Here is a 22,511-nt window from a genome sequence, read left to right on the forward strand (position 1 = left end):
CAGCCAATTCCATGGCGTTAGGTAAATGAGGAAGAGGAACCAGACGACACATTTTTTTTAAACGGTCTACTATGACAAGGATGGTGGCGTTACCAGAGGATTCAGGAAGGTCTGTGATGAAGTCAACAGCTACGTGGGACCAGGATCTGAGGGATTGGCAAATGTTGAAGCTTACCGGAAGGGAGATGGAGGGCTTTTGGTTTGGGCACAGACTGGACAGGAGTTAAGTAATCCCTTACGTCAGATGCCAGTGAGGACAGCCAGAACTTACGGGCTAGAAGTTTGGTGGTTTGTGTAATGCCCGGATGTCCTGACCCCAAGGACGTGTGACACCATTGCATCAGTTGGGGTCTAACAGCTGCTGGTACGTAACTCCTCCCAGCTGGTGTCTCAGGAGGAGCCAGGTCAGAGCTTCTTGTATGGCAGAGTGAACCTCCCACTGTACCGGTCCCATAATGCAAGAGGAAGGAAGAATGGCTGTAGGGTCTGAGTTACCGGTCAGAAGGTCAAACTGGCAGGAGAGAGCATCAGCTTTTACGCTTTTCTTCCAGGGATGAAAGTAACATGAAAATGGAAGCATGTGAAGAGCCCAGCGGGCTTGTCTGGAGTTTAACCTCTTGGCCCCTCTGATATATTCCAAATTACGATGATCTGTTAGGATGAGAAAGGGATGTTGTGCGCCCTCCAACCAGTAGCGCCACTCCGAGGGCCAGCTTCATGGCGAGGAGTTCTCTGTTCCCCACATCGTAATTCCTCTCAGTGGAGGATCATTTCCTTGAGAAGAAGGCACAGGGATGTGATTTTGGAGGTGTTCCCACCCGCTGAGAGAGTATGGCTCCTACTTAAGGCATCCACCTCCAGGGTGAAAGGAAGGGTCGGATTAGGTTGGTGAAGGACAGGAGCTGAGGTGAAGAGGTGTTTCAAGTTGTTGAAAGCAGTCACGGCGGAATCAGTCCATTGACGGGTCCGGGTCTTTTGGCTGGTAAGGGCAGTGAGGGGAGCGGCAGTAGAACTGAAGTTCCGAATGAACCGGTGATAGTAGTTGGAGAACCCAATGAAACGTTGGAGTTCCTTAACGGTGGTGGGTTTGGGCATGTAACTGACAGTGGTGACTTTGTTCTCATCCATGCTGACCCCTCCAGGTGTCAGTATGAAACTGAGGAAGTTTACATGGAAGGTGCTCTTTTCAGTCTTCACATAAACGTTATGATCAAGGAGCCATTGAAGAACATTTTGCACATGCTGTATGTGTTCCTTAATTAAGGAAGTGAGAGTAAATCAGGATGTCATCAATGTAGACAATGAGAAAGCGGTTGATCATATCCTGGAAAACCTTGTTCACAAAGGATTGGAAGACGGCAGGGACGTTAGTAAGGCCGTAGGGCCTGACCAGGTATTGGTAGTGCCCTCGTGTGGTGATAAAGACCGTCTTCCATTCGTCGCCTTCACTTATACGGACAGGGTTATATGTACTTCGCAGGTCAAGTTTTGTATAGATGTTGGTGCGGCCCTCTTGTTCAAGGGTCGCTGGGATCAGAGGAATGGGGAAACGGTTCTTGACCGTGACGTCATTCAGGGAATGGTAATCAATACATGGACAGAGACCACTGTCCTCCTTTCCAACGAAGAAGCTGGACGCAGCCGGGGAAGAAGAACGAATTAAACCGTTTGAGTGTTATCAATGTAGTTCTCCATTGCCTCATTTTCCAGGATAGATAGGCGGGAAACACAGCCCTTCGGTGGGGACACTCCAGGGAGTAAGTCAATAGCACAATCCCCTGGGCGATGTGGTGGCCTTGATTTTGCTGAAGACATTGCTGTACTGGGCGTATTCAGATGGTATGGTGGGTGGCACTGCAGAGGCAGAGTCCAATGGTGGTGGCTCTGCAGGGTAGGTTGAGATAACTGGTGAAGCAGGTAGAAGACCAGGACAGTAGTTCACCTTGTCGCCACGAGATGGCAGGGTCGTGACGACAAAGCCAGGGGTGTCCAAGGCTGAGTGGCTATTTGGGGGATGAGAGTTCCATGAGTTGAATGGTTTCGGTGTGGAAGACTCCAATCTGGAGGGTGACGCTCTGTGTCAGGTGCATAATGAAGCCCGTGCCCAATGGCTGCCAATCCAGGGTGTTAATCCTTAAGGGAAGGGTGACAGGTGTTAGATTAATGTCAAGCTCTTGTACTAGCTGGTGATGGATAAAATTACCTGCTGCTCCCGAATCTATCAAACCCTCTACGTACTTAGTAACCGCCTTCACGGTTATCAATTCTGGGGTGGAGAATTGCTTCTGGGAGGTATTTAGAAATAAGGACACGCCTACCTGCATGGCAGCAGAGGGACCCTTCTCATCTCTTCGTGGGGGGTGAACAGGGCAATGGCTGAGTAGATAATCTTTACCTCCACAGTACAGGCAGAGCCCTTCTTGGATCTGCCTTTGACGTTCGATACACTGGAAAGGAACATGGCCCAACTGCATGGGCTCTGGAAGACTCGGACGGGATGACGGCATCATGGAAAGAGAAGGTTTCGGGTACCTGGGTGGCAGAGTTCTTCGGCGGTCGGCGATGAGGTGGTCGATGGAGATGGACATATGACTGTATTGATTTAAATCCTGAAGGTCACCTCTACAGGCCAGCGCTGCCTGAAATTCCCTGTTGAGCCCTCTCCGGTAGATGGTAAGTAAAACAGCCTCACTCCATCCACTCCCTCGGCAGCTGAATTACGTCCTTGTTGAAGTTCTATGAGGAGGTCTCCTATAGGACGACCAGAAGGAGAGTGATCGAGTACCTCTTTGAAGAGGGTGTGGAAATGGGTCTCAGATCCATTTTTGCCTGTGAGTAGAGACAAAAATCCACCCTACGCTTGTTGGTGGCGAAGATAGTGGGGTTGTGCTAAATGTATTTGCTGCATTGCATCAGAAATCCCTGACATTTCCCAGGTGAACTGTCATATTTTCCAGGCATGGATATGAATGAAGGGCTATGGGTTACGATACCTGGCATCGGAGGAGTAGGGATAGGCTGGCGTTAAAGATGGCAGATTTCCTCCATATGCTCCTCTTGCTGGGTTAGGCGCCACTGTAGCGCCGCTGAATCCATTCTGTTATTAGGTGAGGTATTCTGTACTGAATACTCAGGGAGAAAAAGGTATAGATTCACGCGCAGAGAGCGTCAGGTGTTTATTTCCCCTTTGCAGAAGGCAGGCATCGTGGTCACAGGCAGGCAATGGTCATACACAGGAAGGCAAACAGGCAGGTGAATCAAAACTAGGACTGAAGGCTATAACTGGTTCTCACAAACGAGCTAGGAAAAGGCTTAGTAAAGTCAAAACGAACAGTACCTCACAAAGGCACATACAGAATGAACTGAACTAAATAAGGAGCTGATGAGACCAGGTGAGTAACTAACACAGGTGAAATCAATGAACAAAAATGAAAGACAGGGCTATGATCAAGAACACAAAGAAACAGGGCTACGTTCAAGAATACAACGAAACAGAACAAAAGGTTGACTAAGAAAATAAATACAGAACCTTACAGTAACTCAGTATGGGTACAGGTACAGAACGAACACCAAACAGTCCTGGACACATCTCTAGTCCTTCACAGACTCTAAACCCCTTTTAATGTCATCTCTCAAAGGCAAACAATGCATATGGAAAACACAGTGCACACACACATACACACACACAGTATACACACACAGTACATACACAGTATACACACAGTATACACACACAGTACACACACACTATTCTATTTATATCAAGCAGTTCATGAATATTTGATTTCTCTTTTTGTATTTTCATGCATTCCCCAGATCACAGGAAGAGAGGTACTGAAAGGCATTGTGGGAGATGGTGCCTACCTCATCGTAAGTGTAGCGGTAGTCTGCTTTCTTAGATTTCAGATCCCACAAGACCACAATTCCAGCCTCATATCCAATGATAAGCTGGAAGGGAAAATTGACAGACAGCCAGTGAGATTTGGCCCGGTGAGGACAGACATATCAGAGAAGGAATAATACGCTCAACATTCCCATGGCACCCTGCGGTTGGATGGTGGGATGAAATAGAAGACAAACAGGATACACAGTTTATTTGATCACCTTTTGACCTTGGTTCTAAACTGTTAATAACAACAAGTACATAAAAGTGCATTTTGTTAAATTCTTTCATAGCTATTGTTAACCAAACCATGCCCCCTAAAGTTGATATTATCAAAATACCCCAAACAATGGACTATTTATTTAAAGGCCCAGTGCAGTCAAAAACATGAATTGCCTATGTTTTATATATATTTCCACACTATGAGTTTGGAATAATACTGTGAAATTGTTAACATGATGATAAAGCCCTTTGAGAGTAAGAGTTGTTTAAAAATTCCATAAAATTCAGCCTGTTTTGGTGGGATGGAGTTTTGCCCAGCCTGGGGACATCACCAAGCGGTAAATGAGTTAATAGACCAATAAGAAAGAGAGTTCCAAACCTCTCTTCCAATAACAGCTAGTTTTCAGGTTTACCCTCCCCACTCAGACCACTCCCAGACAGTCCTAGCAAAATTATTGCTTGAGAAATGGCTCTTTGCTTAAGAAGCTATTTTTGTTAATTTTTGACCATTTGAATTGAAAAACAATCACAGTAAGGTACTTAATTGTTACCCATAAATCATATGATATAGAGATTTTTAAAAAACAGCAGCATCGGCCCTTTAAACCTCTCTGTGAGAGAATGCTTTCATTGAAATTCAAATGATAAGGAATTATTTTCCTTGTATATTTTTATGTTGTTCTTTGGAACTCAGCTCCTCTCGCACCCCGAGTCCTGAAACACTGATAAATGATAGATAAATGTCTGAACAGCCGTGGCTGGGACAAGTCATTCATATTTCAAAAGCAATTATCTGTGTATTCAAATAAAAGAGAAATAATGGTTCAGCCAGCTTTAATGTTTCATAAAGGCTAAACCTATGTCCAGAGAGAGAGGCAGGGAGGTAGGGAGGGAGGGACAGATGGCAGGATAAAGGTAAAGTGTCAGACCTGAAAGATGGAGCGATGTGTGAGGTCTTTAGAGAAGGATTAGGGGCATGCCACACTCTTCAACAACAAGAAGGAAAGATACACACATGTAATGTACACAATATTTGGGCAGAGAGCCACTCCATACCTTTCCTTCATCCATGGGGTTGTCACTTATGTGGACCACAGGACCTGGGTGGGCCTTGGAGGATCTGAGAGAGAGCGAGAGAGAGAGAGAAAGAAGAAAAGAGAAAATAAAGGTGAGCCTCATCAAAGGGACACTCCCCTCAGCCTCATCAAAGGGACACCCCCCTCAGCCTCATCAAAGGGACAATCCCCTCAGCCTCATCAAAGGGACACTCCCCTCAGCCTCATCAAATGGACACTCCCCTCAGCCTCATCAAATGGACACTCCCCTCAGCCTCATCAAAGGGATACTCCCCTCAGCCTCATCAAAGGGACAATCCCCTCAGCCTCATCAAAGGGACACTCCCCTCAGCCTCATCAAAGGGACACTCCCCTCAGCATCATCAAATGGACACTCCCCTCAGCCTCATCAAAGGGACACTCCTCTCAGTCTCATCAAAGGGACACTACCCTCAGCCTCATCCAAGGGACACTCCCCTCAGCCTCATCCAATGGACTCTCCTCTTAGCCTCATCAAAGTGACACTCCTCTCAGCCTCATCAAAGGGACACTCCTCTCAGCCTCATTAAAGGAACACTCCTCTCAGCCTCATCAAAGTGACACTCCTCTCAGCCTCATCAAAGGGACACTCCTCTCAGCCTCATTAAAGGAACACTCCTCTCAGCCTCATCAAAGGGACACTCCACTCAGGCTCATCAAAGAGACACTCCACTCAGGCTCATCAAAGGGATGTCACATACAACAGATGAGTTTAGAGTTCCCACACATCATACAGATAGCTCAGGCGTATAGTGAGAGAGAAGATACACTTTGAGCTAAAGGAACAAAGTCAATTTGAAACAGAGCATGGGAAGGACAGGGCTAACTGCTGAAGCGCTGAGAGTCATCTTTAAAAGACAGGAGCTTACTGAAGGGAGAGATGGATGGCTTTCAGTCCCCTGTGAGAGTGTGTACTGTAGTGTATGTGTGTGTGTGTGCGCGTGCGTGGGTGTGCGTGTGTGTGTGTGTGTGCGTGCGTGTGTGTGCGTGCGTGCGTGTGTGTGTGTATCTCTGTATCTCCATCTCAGTCCTCCTCTCTTTCTCCATGTCTCTCTGCCCATGGCAGTGACAATAGCATCTATCAATCTAACCCCTCTACACCCATGCCAAAGACTGCCATCATGGCTAACATAGAGGATGAGGATGGGGGATGACTGGGGTCATGAAGGAAAGGCGATAGGGAGAGGAGAGGAGAGGAGAGGAGGCTATGGAGAATTGGGATGTTACCCATGTTTGCCGGGGTCTATATTTATCAGTGTTAACCAGATAGTGTTATTAACCCAGTGTTACTGCAGCTGGAGTTGTTTATTTATCTAATCCCCCTCGCCACTGTCACACTGTTACTTACAAACCAACCCATTCTCTGCTGCACACACACACACGCACATGTGCACGCATGCACACACACACACACAGGATTTGGAGAATGGATCACCATGGAAACAGAGCCAGGATGTGCAGAGTGCAGACAGCCTCCTGAAAATATGCAGCACCCACATAGAGGCAAGCACACACACACACCTATGCAAGAGTGTGTGAATGAAAGTAATCTATCTAAGGTGCAGAGGCCTGAATTCCACACACAGACTTCTCTCATAATGGATAACACCTGCCCATATATTTGAATGTCATATTGAATTCATCACATATGCAATACAACACCTACCATCTATCTATATGCCATCAAACTCAATGTCCCATAGCGGATATCACACCAACACCATCAAAGACCATCAACCATGTCCTGTGGTGTGTATCACAAATGTATAGTATCAATATACACACACACGCAAACACACACATGCAAACACACACACACACACACACACACACACACACACACACACACACACACACACACACACACACACACACACACACACACACACACACACACATAAACTAGAACAGCTGGTGCATCTGCAGGCAACACAAGCATCCAATACTGAAACAGCGGAAACACAGTCACACTGAAAATGTCCCCTATGGCAACATGGCATTAACAGCCCTTAGTCTGGGGCCTTAGCCAGGAACATGCCAACAGGACTACCTGTTTATGTGATAGGGGGAGGTGGGATAATGTAAGCACAGGTATCGTAATGTGCTAACAAAAGAGAGTAAGAGAAAGATGGTGACAATGAGGGGGAAGGGACAGAAAGAAATAGGGATGGAAGAGGAAATCAGAATCGTGGGGGGTAACTTTCATCAGAGAGGGTAACTTTCATCAGAGAGGGTAACTTTCATCAGACAGGGTGACTTTCATCACACAGGGTGACTTTCATCACACAGGGTGACATTCATCAGACAGGGTGACTTTCATCACACAGGGTGACTTTCATCACACAGGTTGTCTTTCATCAGACAGTTTGACTTTCATCAGACAGTTTGACTTTCATCAGAGAGGGTAACTTTCATCAGACAGGGTGACTTTCATCACACAGGGTGACTTTCATCACACAGGGTGACTTTCATCACACAGGGTGACTTTCATCACACAGGGTGACATTCATCAGACAGGGTGACTTTCATCACACAGGTTGTCTTTCATCAGACAGTTTGACTTTCATCAGAGAGGGTAACTTTCATCAGAGAGGGTAACTTTCATCAGACAAGGTGACTTTCATCACACAGGGTGACTTTCATCACACAGGGTGACATTCATCAGACAGGGTGACTTTCATCACACAGGTTGTCTTTCATCAGACAGTTTGACTTTCATCAGAGAGGGTAACTTTCATCAGAGAGGGTAACTTTCATCCGACAGGGTGACTTTCATCACACAGGGTGACTTTCATCACACAGGGTGACATTCATCAGACAGGGTGACTTTCATCACATAGGGTGACTTTCATCACACAGGTTGTCTTTCATCAGACAGTTTGACTTTCATCAGAGAGGGTAACTTTCATCAGAGAGGGTAACTTTCATCAGACAGGGTGACTTTCATCACACAGGGTGTCTTTCATCAGACAGGGTGACTTTCATCACACAGGGTGTCTTTCATCAGACAGGGTGACTTTCATCACACAGGGTGACTTTCATCAGACAGGGTGACTTTCATCACACAGGGTGTCTTTCATCAGACAGGGTGACTTTCATCACACAGGGTGTCTTTCATCAGAGAGTGGGACTCATCAGAGAGTATGACTCATCAGAGAGGGGGACTTTCACCAGACGGGGTGACATTCATCAGAGAGGGTGACTTTCATCAAATCAAATCATAGTTTATTTGTCATGTGTGCCGAATACAACAGGTGTAGACTAACCAATAGTGCAAAAAAAGGTATTAGATGAACAATAGGTAAGTAAAGAAATAAAAACAACAGTAAAAAGATAGTTAACCTCTTGACGGTCGCCTAGGATAGGGGGCGCTAGAGCGATTTTTGAAAAAGATTTGTGCCCATTTTAAACGGCCTCCTACTCACACTAAGAAGCTAGGATATGCATATAATTAATACTTGTGGATAGAAAACACCCTAAAGTTTCTAAAACTGTTTGAATGGTGTCTGTGAGTATAACAGAACTCATATGGCAGTCAAAACCCCGAGACCGATCGTAACAGGATGTGGAATTCTGAATTGCGGACTCAACTTCATCACTTTGCCTATAAATCACACCGTGAGCAATGGTTCATTGAGAACTTCCTATTGCTTCCACTAGATGTCCCCAGTCTTTACAAAGTGGTTTGAGTCTCCTACTGTGGAAACTGACTGAATGAGACGCTGTGGAAAGTGGTCACATGAGGAGGGCCATCACCATTATGACGCCGGCCCCCCTGGCTACCCTCCCCTTTCGAAACGTTTAGAAATACAATGCAATCGTCCCCCTTGAATCTTATTGGAGCTCTGGTTGAAAAAGGCCCTAAAGATTTATGTTATACAACGTTTGACATGTTTGAACAAACCTAAATAAAAAAAAATGCATTTTATTGAAAGAGGAGTCCTGCGGCCGACGGAAGTTTTGGAGCAGCCTTCAGAACGCGCTAACAAGAACAAGCTATTGGGACGTAAAGGATTCACTTTTTCGAACGAAAATACATTTGTTGTGGACCTGGGATTCCTGGAAGTGCTTTCTGATGAAGATAATCAAAGGTAAGGGATTATTGACAATAGTATACAAGAGTAGATTTGATATGCGATTGTTCCAAGATGGCGCTGACCTGTAACGGTAGCCTATTTTTCTGAGTATCGCATCCCCTTTTATCGGAAAGTGTGATTACCCAGTAAAGTTATTTTTAAATCTGGCATTACAGGTGCTTTCAAGAGATATTCATCTATAAATATTAGAATGACAATATTACATTTTAAAAATGTTTTCGAATAGTAATTTAGTAAATTGTAACTATTTTCCCTCAAATTGCATTTGAGGGAAAATAGTTAGTCAACGTCACGCGCCGATGTAAAATGCTGTTTTTATATATAAATATGAACTTTATCGAACAAAAGAATGCATGTATTGTGTAACATGATGTCCTAGGAGTGTCATCTGATGAAGATTGTCAAAGGTTAGTGCTGCATTTAGCTGTTTTTTGGTTATTTGTGATGCATGTGGTTGGTCGGAAAATGGCAATGTGGCTACTTTTACGATATACTCCTCTAACATAATCTAATGTTTTGCTTTTGCTGTAAAGCCTTTTTGAAATCGGACAACGTGGTTAGATTCAGGAGAGGTGTATCTATAAAACGATATAACATAGTCCTATATTTGAAAAAAAAAGAATAATTACATTTTGTTATGCTAATGGCGATAGGTTTTTTCGCTGGATGTCCATCCTGTATGAGCCCGACCAGGGGTTAAAAACAGTAGTGAGGGTATATACAGAAGCGAGGCTATAAAAGTAGCGAGGCTACATACAGACACCGGTTGGTCAGGCTGATTGAGGTAGTATGTACATGTAGATATGGTTAAAGTGACTATGCATATATGATGAACAGAGAGTAGCAGTAGCGTAAAAAGAGGGGTTGGCGGGTGGTGGGTTGCGGGACACAATGCAGATAGCCCGATTAGTCAACGTGTGGGAGCACTGGTTGGTCGGGCCAATTGAGGTAGTATGTACATATGTACATGAATGTATAGTTAAAGTGACTGTCCAAATATGATAAACAGAGAGTAGCAGCAGCGTAAAAGAGGGGTTGGGGGGGCACACAATGCAAATAGTACGGGTTGCCATTTGATTACCTGTTCAGGAGTCTTATGGCTTGGGGGTAAAAATTGTTGAGAAGCCTTTTTGTCCTAGACTTGGCACTTCGGTACCGCTTGCCATGCGGTAGTAGAGAGAACAGTCTATGACTGGGGTGGCTGGGGTCTTTGACAATTTTTAGGGCCTTCCTCTGACACCGCCTGGTTAGAGGTCCTGGATGGCAGGCAGCTTAGCACCAGTGATGTACTGGGCCGTATGCACTACCCTCTGTAGTGCCTTGCAGTCGGAGGCCAAGCAATTGCCTTACCATGCAGTGATGCAACCAGTCAGGATGTTCTCGATGTTGATGCTGTAGAACCTTTTCAGGATCTCAGAACCCATGCCAAATCTTTAGTTTCCTGAGGGGGAATAGGCTTTGTCGTGCCCTCTTCTTGGTGTGTTCGGACCATTCTAGTTTGTTGGTGATGTGGACACCAAGGAACTTGAAGCTCTCAACCTGCTCCACTACAGCCCTGTCAATGAGAATGGGGGCGTACTCGGTCCTCCTTTTCCTGTAGTCCACAGTCATCTCCTTAGTCTTGGTTACGTTGAGGGATAGGTTGTTATTCTGGCACCACTCGGCCAGGTCTCTGACCTTCTCCCTATAGGCTGTCTCGTCGTTGTCGGTGATCAGGCCTACCACTGTTGTGGTGTCTGCAAACTTAATGATGTTGTTGGAGTCGTGCCTGGCCATGCAGTCGTGGGTAAACAGGGAGTACAGGAGGGGACTGAGCACCCACCCCTGGGGGGCTCCAGTGTTGAGGATCAGCGTGGCAGATGTGTTGCTACCTACCCTCACCACCTGGGGGCGGCCCGTCAGGAAGTTCAGGATCCAGTTGCAGAGGGATGTGTTTAGTCCCAGGATCCTTAGCTTAGTGATGAGCTTTGAGGGTACTATGGTGTTGACCGCTGAGCTGTAGTCAATGAATAGCATTCCTCCATAAGTGTTCCTTTTGCCCAGGTGGGAAAGGGCAGTGTGGAGTGCAATAGAGATTGAATCATCTGTGGATCTGTTTGGGTGGTATGCAAATTGGAGTGGGTCTAGAGTTTCTGGGATAATGGTGTTGATGTGAGCCATTACCAGCCTTTCAAAGCACTTCATGGCTACAGACGTGAGTGCTACGGGTCTGTAGTCATTTAGGCAGGTTGCCTTTTTGTTCTTGGGCATAGGGACTACGGTGGTCTGCTTGAAACATGTTGGTATTACAGACTCAATCAAGGACATGTTGAAAATGTCAGTGAAGACACTTGCCAGTTGGTAAGCACATGCCCGGAGCACACGTCCTGGTAATCCGTCTAGCCCCGCAGCCTTGTGTATGTTGACCTGTTTAAATGTCTTACTCATGTCGGCTACGGAGAGCTTGATCACACAGTCATCTGGAACAGCTGATGCTCTCATGTATGCCTCAGTGTTGCTTGTCTCGAAGCGAGCATAGAAATGATTTAGCTCGTCTTGTAGGCTTGTGTCACTGGGCAGCTCGTGGCTGGGATTCCCTTTGTAGTCTGTAATAGTTTGCAAGCCCTGCCACATAAGATGAGTGTCAGAGCCGGTGTAGTATGATTCAATCTTAGCCCTGTATTGATGCTTTGCCTGTTTGATGGTTCGTTGCAGGGCATAACAGGATTTCTTGTAAGCTTCCGGGTTAGAGTCCTGCACCTTGAAAGTGGCAGCTCTGCCCTTTAGCTCAGTGCGAATGTTGCCTGTAATCCATGGCTTCTGGTTGGGGTATGTACGTACAGTCACTGTGGGGACGAAGTCCTCGATGCACTTATTGATAAAGCCAGTGACTGATGTGGTGTACTCCTCAATGCCATCAGAAGAATCCTGGAACATGTTCCAGTCTGTGATAGCAAAACAGTCCTGTAGTTTAGCATCTGCTTCATCTGACCACTTTTTTATAGACCGAGTCACTGGTGCTTCTTGCTTTAATTTTTGCTTGTAAGCAGGAATCAGGAGGATAGAGTTGTGGTTGGATTTATGAAATGGAGGGCGAGGGAGAACTTTGTACGCGTCTCTGTGTGTGGAGTACAGGTGATCTAGAATGTATTTTCCCTCTGGTTGCACATTTCACATGTTGATAGAAATTTGGTAGAATTGATTTAAGTTTCCCTGCATTGAAGTCTCCGGCCACTAGGAGCGCCACCTCTGGGTGAGTGGTTTCCTGTTTGCTTATTTCCTTATACAGCTGACTGAGTGCGGTCTTAGTGCAAGTATCTGTCTGTGGTGGTAAATAAACAGCCACAAAAAGTGTAGCTGAAAACTCTCTAGGCAAGTAGTGTGTCCTACAATTTATCACAAAATACTCTACTTCAGGCGATCAAAATCTGGAGACTTTCTCAGATTTCGTGCACCAGTTGTTGTTTACAAATATGCACAGACCGCCCCCCCCCCACCCCCGTCTTACCGGAGTGTGCTGGTCTATCTTGCCGGTGCAGCGTATATCCCGCTAGCTGAATATCCATGTCGTTATTCAGCCATGATTCCGTGAAACATAGGATATTACAGTTTTTGATGTCCCGTTGGTAGGATATTCGTGATCGTACCTCTTCTAATTTATTGTCCAATGATTGCACGTTGGCGAGTAATATTGACGGTAACGGCAGCTTTCCCACTCACCTTCTGCCGGTCCTCACGAGGCATCCCGCTCTGTGTCCTCTGTACCTGCGTTTCGTCCTCTTGCAAATAACGGGGATGTTGGCCCTGTCGGGTGTTTGGAGAATGTCCTGTGCGTCTTGCTTGTTGAAGAAAAAATCTTTGTCTAATCCGAGGTGAGTGATCACTGTCCTGATATCCAGAAGCTCTTTTTTGCCGTAAGAGACGGTTGCAGAAGCATTATGTACAAAATAAGTTACAAATAACGCAAAAAAACCCCACATAATAGCACAATTGGTTATGCGCCGTAAAACTGCTGCCATTTCTTCCAGCGCCATCAGACAGGTTGATTCATCAGAGAGGGTGACTTTCTTCAGACAGGGTGACATTCATCAGAGGGTGACATTCATCAGAAAGGCTGACTTTCATCAGACATGGTGACTCATCAGAGAGAGTGACATTCATCAGAGAGAGTGACATTAATCTGAGAGGGTGACTAATCAGAGAAGGTGACATTCATCAGAGATGGTGACTTTCATCAGACAGTGTGACATTCATCAGACAGGGTGACATTCATCAGACAAGGTGACATTCATCAGACAGGGTGACTTTCATCAGACCGGGTGACTTTCATCAGACCGGGTGACTTTCATCACACAGGGTGACTTTCATCAGACAGGGTGACTATCATCAGAGAGGGAGAAATTCATCAGACAGGCTGACATTTATTAGAGAGGGTGACTTTCATCAGACAGGGTGACATTCATCAGACAGGGTGACTTTATTCAGACAGGTTGACTCATCAGAGAGGGTGACATTCATCAGACAGGGTGACTTTCATCAGATAGGGTGACATTCTTCAGAGAGGGTGATTCATCAGACAGGCTGACATTCATCAGAGAGATTGACTCATCAGGTAGGGTGACATTCATCAGAGAGGGTGACTCATCAGAGAGGGTGACATTCATCAGAGAGGGTGACTCATCAGACAGGTTGACTCATTAGAGAGGGTGACATTCATCAGGGAATGGGACTCATCAGAGAGGGTGACATTCAAAAGAGAGGGTGACTTTCATCAGACAGGGTGACATACCTCAGAGAGGGTAACTCAACAGAGAGGTTGACATTCATCTCAAGGCTTTCATTCTTTCTTTCAGCCTGTAATTTTCAGCCAATCAATCTGCAGCCAACCCCTGTGGTGGAGTGGAGTGTGAGCACTGGTGGGTCAGCTCTGCTACTGCTCTGGGTCTCCTGGAGGACTGGGTGATAGATTACTGTCTCCCCACGGGCGAAGTTACAGGCCTGGAGGTCTGGATGGTACAGTTGGGCCTTATCTCTAGGCCCAGTTAGGACCCAGTGAGGGCTGAGGACGGGTGGGAGGGAATACACACACACACAGACACCCACACATACAGACATACAGGGGCAGCAAGAGGCAACATACAAGAATAAAGAGGGGGAAGGGCCGGGAGGGAGAGAGAGGACACCTTCTGGTGTTCACATGAACTGTGTGTCATAGTGAGCCTCAGGCTGCCCGTTACTCCTGTTCTACACTCAAAGAAAAAAGGTTTCCAAAAGGGATCTTCGGCTGTCCCCATAGGAGAACACTATTTGGTTCCAGGTAGAACCCACAAGCGGTGTGTGTGTGTGTGTGTGTGTGTGTGTGTGTGTGTGTGTGTGTGTGTGTGTGTGTGTGTGTGTGTGTGTGTGTGTGTGTCGTCAGCAGTTCCTGGTACAGTAGCTCAGTACACAGAAGTGAGTCAAACACACACAGTGTAACTTTATGTGATGACTACAGGGAGAGTGATGACTGGTTTAAGTGATGACTACAGGGAGGGTGATGACTGGTATACAGTGGTTCTTCCTTTAAATAACGTGCCATAGAATTCTGCGGCACCCCGCAAGCTGTGCTGCAGTACGCCACACTCTTCTTTGCTATACCTAGTATGATAGTAGAACACAACTCCAGTGTATACTGTCATGAAGTGGCCCTTTCTGGGTGTCGATTGTGACCCCCCCCCCCCTCTCCTAACCCAGGTTTTATTATCTCAGGTCATAAATTCCTGGCAGAGACTCTCTCCCCCGGTCATGCAAAAAGAGAGTGAGAGAGCACAGAGAGAGACCAAAGGACTAGACTTGGCCAAACTCCTAAATCCCCATAATGGGAGAATTAAAGAATATTTATACTTTCGAGAATGTAGGAATGGGCCGTGAACACTAAAGGCACAGTTATGACAAGTGTGTTTCATTTGTTGATCTCATGAAGGACAGGAAACACACACAACGGTATCTCTTAAAGTGTACATTTCCCAGCTGTCAGGTTTACATCTAAAAATTGTGAAACGTATGTGATTAAACATTACGATTTGTGAAAAGATGTAATGTGATATTAACCTTCTAAATGAGAGTATGGATTTTCATATAAAGATGAACTAGTCAGTGGCCACACCTGTGAGCCCAGACATCACATTAGGCTTCATAGAACCGCCCCTTCTTCGACAGAGGATAAAACTCACTCCTGAAGAAATTCACACCAGACCAAAACATGCCGGGTGACGCTGGTGTGTGAAGTGGTTTAAACTACAACTCTACCAAAGGAAAAGACTATACCATATGGAGAATTGGCTACATAGCTGGAAATGGTTAAACTCTGACACTATCGATCCCTATAGAATAAGAGCAAATCTTAGATGTTTTATTACTAGTCTGCAGTTATAAATTATGTAAGTCTAGAGCGAGAATAATGTCAACCGCCGAAGCAACTATTCTATGAGAACATGTCTGAATGGTACTCTGAAGTTTTCATTCTAACCATCAACAACCACGAAAGACATTGTGACTTGAATGAAAGTTAACCAGAGACTCTGATGAACCCTACAGGACGATCGAGGATTCCAACAAAGAAGACAACAACCACATATGGCCTAAAATATATATACATTGCAATTATTCTCGAAAGAGCGGCCATTCATGTGCAAAGGATTAGCATTTCAATGAATATAATTATAGACTGTGTGTAATGAATCCATTTAGTCTTTCCCGCTCTTTCTCAGTCCCACCCATTTCCTTTGGTCTACCAAGCTGTCATATCGGTTTAGTCCACTAGGGACTTTTCTATCATTGTTAGTAACCAATATCTACAGTTTGTTTGTTATGTATTTCTGTGATTATTTAGTTAGTTAGTAAATAAAAAATTAAGCCAATTTATATATTGCTGATTCATAATTTATGCTAGGGTTCCAAGAATTTTACGACGTTCGGAATGAGACTAACAAGGTAATAATAATACATTCATGAGAATGACTAATCGATCAGACATAAAAATATCTGAAGAGTTATATTCGGAAAATATAGCTCTGTAAATCAACATTTTCCTTGGTGCCCCGACTTCCTAGTTAATTAAGTTTACATGATTAGTTGAATCAAGTAATAATAATTCCACATAGAGAATTGATTTGATAAAATAACAGTCTACACATTTAATGACAGTAAAGACATGACAATACCTTACTGTTACCTACAAGTACTTTGGTCTTTTCTCTACACATTACTAAACTAAAACAGAACCGGACTGAACGACAGTGTTCTGCTAAAGTACTGAGTGCTGCAGTACATCCTGGTAATCTTCTTGACAGTGTTCTGTTCCACTCTGTAATGTTCTGGGCTCTGCTTGGGGGTATTTCTTTCTATGCAGTGTGATACTGAGGTGGTGTAAAATAGAGAGCGCATTGTCTCTGAGCCGCCCACTCCACGGTCCCTGTCTGATGACAGCTCCAAAGAGGACATTAGGAGAAGATAAAAGCAGGAGAGGTATCTACCTTACATACCCGCAGCCCACAATAAGATGAGACAGAAAAAGAGAGGTAGAGAGAGAGAAGGGAGAGATAGATGGAGAGAGAAAGTGCCATCCGAAGCGCTCTTGTCTAATCATAAAGCCTTTGTGTGCAGATATACTGTTGTCATCAGAACTGGATATGGGCACCACACACACACACACACACACACACACACACACACACACACACACACACACACACACACACACACACACACACACACACACACACACACACACACACACACACACACACACACACACACACACACACACACACACACACACACAGACAGACCTTTAGTCTAGAAATACCATGGCAGCTTCAGGACTGGCAGGCACGACTCCTTAGAGACCCATACTGTCACCCATTCACACTACTTCCTTCCTTATAACCCACCTCTCCATGCCTCTACCTCTCTCCTACTTGTCTACCCCAACCTCCTTCTATTTCTCTACTTCCTCTCTCCTTCCTCTCGTCTACCCCCTCACCTCTCCTAAACCCCCACCCAGCTCTGTCAACCCCGCTCTCTTTCCTGTCCTCTCTTCCTCTTCTCTCTTTTTCTTGCCCGTCTCATCTCCTCTCCCCTCCCCCTCTCCCTCTCCTTTCCTTCTCCCGTTCCCCTCAGCTCTGTTGACACAGGACATCTGTACATGGCCAACACTGATCTTAAGAGACACCTGATCCATCCCTCACTATGAGACAGGAAGAGACAGGATGAGGAAAATGCTAAAAAGGTCACGAGTGAATTATGCAAGAGCTCTAGAGCAGAAACAACATGAGGTATGTCAACAGCAACACAAACACCCTGTGAAATAGCAGTGTCTTAATACTTTAACCCAGTGTTGAAGAGGCCTAGTAACTAAGAGTCAGAACTAGTGATTCACATCCTTTCTCCTTCACACCTGCGGTTAGTAAAACTACCAGTTATGGATTAAGCGTAGTCACCTCTATGCTTAATCCATAACTGGTGGCTTTACTAACCGCAGGTGTGAAGGAGAAAGGATGTGAATCACTAGTTCTGACTCTTAGTTACTAGGCCTCTTCAACACTGGGTTAAAGTATTAAGACACTGCTATTTCACAGGGTGTTTGTGTTGCTGTTGACATACCTCATGTTGTTTCTGCTCTAGAGCTCTTGCATAATTCACTCGTGACCTTTTTAGCATGTAGGATCTTAATTTTACCTATATTGTCACAGCAAAATAATCCTGCAATAACAGGATTTGAACATTGATTCCATAATTCTGCTTGAGTAGGCTACAATAAAAGTGCAATACTGTTTATATAACCGTGTGTTAGTGTGGATTTTCAGTGAATTTATGTAAATCATGAAGTTCATCAGCATTTCCCGCACTAAAAATTCTAAGCAACAAAAGAGTGATCAAATTAAGATCCTACAACTGTAAGATGTTCTTTGATAGGGCTCTCCATTCCACCAGTGTAAGCTCCACTCACAGTTCGATGGCTTTGTTCCACATGATGACGTAGCCTGAGAGTGTGAACGACTCCACGTTGACGATGTGGATGTTTCCTTTCTCTGTGCCGATGTACAGCCATTTACTCTGGAATGGCAGGTGGACGAATGTGATCCTGGAAAACAGAGAGAAAAGAGTGAGAAAATGTATGTAACAGCTAAGAGAGAGATAGAGACACAGAGAGGTAGTAAAAGTAATAGTATTAGACAAAGAGAGAGAGAAAAGAAAGACAGAAGGATATTGCTGGTGATAACTGATTTGCATTTTACAACACAGAAACTGTGTAGATCAAGAATCTTCCTCAGTGTGTATTGATTTCTACAGTGAGATAAATAATGCTTAGCTAAGACCAAGGTGACGGTAGAGGTGCTTAAAACTCTTTTGGGCACCTAATTACCGGACTGATTCAAGAGGAGAGGACTGGACCAGAACACATATTACTCTTCCTTCCCTCCTTCTCTACCTTTCATCAATCTGTTTCATCTTCTATCTTTCATCACTTCGTCCAATCATTCCACTTGTCCTTCCGCCATCAATCCATCAATTCATCCATCCATCTATCTAGATGTAGTTTAATGAATGATTAAAAGCCTATGAACACCCCATCAGTCTCTACCTAGGTCCCAACGGTCATCTATCCCCAACTAGTCATTTTGACCTGGAATCAGCTCTCTAACCTGTTGGGGATAGGGGGCAGTATTTGCACGGCCGGATAAAAAACGTACCCGATTAAATCTGGTTACTACTCCTGCCCAGTAACTAGAATATGCATATAATTATTGGCTTTGGATAGAAAACACCCTAAAGTTTCTAAAACTGTTTGAATGGTGTCTGTGAGTATAACAGAACTCCTATGGCAGGCAAAAACCTGAGAAGATTTCATGCAGGAAGTGGCCTGTCTGACAAGGTGTTGTTGTTCTTGCTTCTGTTTATTGAAGAGTCAGGATCTTAGCTGTAACGTGACACTTCCTACGGCTCCAATAGGCTCTCAGAGCCCGGGAAAAACCTGAACGATGTCGAGGCAGCCTCAGGCTGAAACACATAATCGCCTTTGCCAAGTGGCCGATCAGAGGACAAAGGGCCTAGGCGCGTGCCTGATTCGACCCCGTGCTGTATTTTCTTTCGGCTTTTTACCTAATTGCAGATTCCCGGTCGGAATATTATCGCTTTTTTACGAGAAAAATGGCATTAAAATTGATTTTAAACAGCGGTTGACATGCTTCGAGGTACGGCAATGAAATATTTAGAAATCTTTTGTCACGAAATGCGGCGTGCGCATGACCGTTATTTACCATTGGGATAGTGTCTAGAACGCACGAACAAAACGTCGCTGTTGGAACATAACTATGGATTATTTTGGACCAAACCTACATTTGTTATTGAAGTAGAAGTCCTGGGAGTGCATTCTGACGAAGAACAGGAAAGGTAATCAAACTTTTCTAATAGTAAATCTGACTTTGGTGAAGGCTAAACTTGGTGGGTGTCTAAATAGCTAACCCTGTGATGCCGGGCTATCTACGTTGAATATTGCAAAATGTGCTTTCACCGAAAAGCTATTTTAAAATCGGACATATCGAGTGCATAGAGGAGTAATGTATCTATAATTCTTAAAATAATTGTTATGCTTTTTGTGAACGTTTATCGTGAGTAATTTAGTAAATTGTTAGTAAATTCGCCGGAAGTTTGCGGGGGGTATGCTAGTTCTGAACGTCACATGCTAATGTAAAAAGCTGTTTTTTGATATAAATATGAACTTGATTGAACAAAACATGCATGTATTGTATAACATAATGTCCTAGGTGTGTCATCTGATGAAGATCATCAAAGGTTAGTGCTGCATTTAGCTGTCTTCTGGGTTTTTGTGACATTATATGCTAGCTTGAAAAATGGGTGGCTGATTATTTCTGGCTGGGTACTCTGCTGACATAATCTAATGTTTTGCTTTCGTTGTAAAGCCTTTTTGAAATCGGACAGTGTGGTTAGATTAACGAGAGTCTTGTCTTTAAATAGCTGTAAAATAGTAATATGTTTGAGAAATTGAAGAAATAGCATTTCAAAGGTATTTGAATATCGCGCCACAGGATTCAACTGGCTGTTACGTAGGTGGGACGAATTCGTCCCGCCGGTCCTAGAGAAGTTAAAAGAAGCCCTTCAAGACTTCCTAATGGTGCTTCATGAATAAAAAAGGACCAACGTGGGTCGACTCAGTCATCAAACCAGGCCTGATATACCTGAACAGATCACTTCTGACCAGAACCACACTCCCCCAGGGAAGGAGGGAGAGGAAAGAAGAGAGGAAGTAGAATAGCATTATTGTAGAGTTAACTAAGGGTTGGGTATCAAATGGTGAATGAAGAGGAGATAGTCAACCACTTTGTAGGATTCAAGCCCACATCTGATCCAAAAATGCCCTTCAAAAATGCACACTGCAGCCTTTTGAGAGTTTTAGCATGAGAATCATAGGCTGTATGCATGACGCATCACACCATTCCTGCATCATCCATCATTATCCATGTCCTATCTCTCCTCCCTTTTTCGCTCTCTATCTCTCCCACTCTCTCTCTCCCCTCCCTCTCCCTCTCTCCTCTGTCTCTCTTCCACTCTCTGTCTCTACCTCTCCTCTTTCTCTCTCTCTCTCTCCTTCTTCTCTTTGTCTGTCTGGGTCTGGTTCTGCCCTGTTGGCTACAGGGATTGGTACAAGAGCCCTTAAAGTGGTCCTGTCCCATAGGCTCTGCTCATCCCTGCCGTTCCCTGACTAGTCAAGGGGCCCCAATGACGTATGATACACAACTCATGAACATGAGTATCATCCGATTCTGTTGGACTGGACACACATGCACGCAGAGTCACACACATACACACAAGTGGAGGTTCCTCAGAGGAGGATGGGGAGGACCATCCTCCTCAATGAATTTTATAAAAATAAAAATAGTGAAACATTAAAAATGTTATCCTTTTTAGATAAAACTATACCAAATATATTAATGTCACCAAATAAATGATTAAAACACACTGTTTTGGAATGAAGGTCTACAGTAGCCTCAACAGCACTCTGTAGGGTAGCACCACGGTGTAGCCAGAGGACAGAGGTACATTGACTTCAATACAAAACCTAGGAGGCTCATGGTTCTCATCCCCTTCCATAGACTTACACAGTAATTATGACAACTTCGGAGGACATTCTCCAACCTATCAGAGTTCTTGCAGCATGAACTGACATGTTGTTGACCCAATTAACCTGTTATGACTAGGGGGCAGTATTTTCACGGCCGGATAAAAAACGTACCCGATTTAATCTGATTATTACTCCTGCCCAGAAACTAGAATATGCATATAATTATTAGCTTTGGATAGAAAACACTCCAAAGTTTCTAAAACTGTTTGAATGGTGTCTGTGAGTATAACAGAACTCATTTCTTGGCCTTCTTGATTATCTCTATCCAATACAGGGGATCTCTGCTGTTACGTGACACTTCCTACGGCTCCCATGGGCTCTCAGAAGGCGGCAAAAAGCTGAATCGTGGCTTTGCAGGCTCTGGCTGAAATACATTAGCGCGTTTGGATAGTGGCCGGTCAGAGTACTATGAGACTAAGGCTCGTGCACGAGTCGACTCCATGCTTACTTTCTCTCTCTCTTTGAACGGATACAACGACTCCCGGTCGGAATATTATCGCTTTTTTAGAGAAAATTGGCATAAAAATTGATTTTAAACAGCGGTTGACATGCTTCGAAGTACGGTAATGGAATATTTAGAATTTTTTTGTCACGAAATGCGTCGTGCTCGTAACCCTTCTTTACCATACGGATAGTGTCTTGAACGCACGAACAAAACGCCGCTGTTTGGATATAACTATGGATTATTTGGGACCAAACCAACATTTGTTATTGAAGTAGAAGTCCTGGGAGTGCATTCTGACGAAGAATAGCAAAGGTAATAACATTTTTCTTATAGTAAATCTGACTTTGGTGAGTGCTAAACTTGCTGGGTGTCTAAATAGCTAGCCGTGATGGCTGGGCTATCTACTGAGAATATTGCAAAATGTGCTTTCACCGAAAAGCTATTTTAAAATCGGACATAGCGAGTGCATAGAGGAGTTCTGTATCTATAATTCTTAAAATAATTGTTATGCTTTTTGTGAACGTTTATCGTGAGTAATTTAGTAAATTGTTAGTAAATTCCCCGGAAGTTTGCGGGGGGTATGCTTTTTCTGAACGTCACATGCTAA

The 22,511-nt window shown here is 44.5% G+C and overlaps 1 protein-coding gene across 9 annotated transcripts in view; it reads right to left on the minus strand.

Moving 5' to 3' along the window:
• The window catches only part of LOC115178743 (syntaxin-binding protein 5), a 144,817-nt gene that overhangs the window by 43,891 nt on the left and 78,415 nt on the right, over positions 1 to 22,511 (minus strand). For all 9 annotated transcript variants that reach the window (XM_029740420.1, XM_029740304.1, XM_029740140.1 and 6 more), the window contains 3 exons: positions 18,265 to 18,399; positions 5,162 to 5,225; positions 3,865 to 3,948 (listed from right to left, as the gene is read on the minus strand). In XM_029740420.1, the coding sequence (XP_029596280.1) occupies positions 3,865 to 3,948; positions 5,162 to 5,225; positions 18,265 to 18,399 (283 nt within the window). The remainder of the gene's footprint in view (positions 1 to 3,864; positions 3,949 to 5,161; positions 5,226 to 18,264; positions 18,400 to 22,511) is intronic.

The sequence above is a fragment of the Salmo trutta genome, chromosome 1, assembly GCF_901001165.1.
Source record: "Salmo trutta chromosome 1, fSalTru1.1, whole genome shotgun sequence".
In the NCBI taxonomy this organism is placed as follows: domain Eukaryota; kingdom Metazoa; phylum Chordata; class Actinopteri; order Salmoniformes; family Salmonidae; genus Salmo; species Salmo trutta.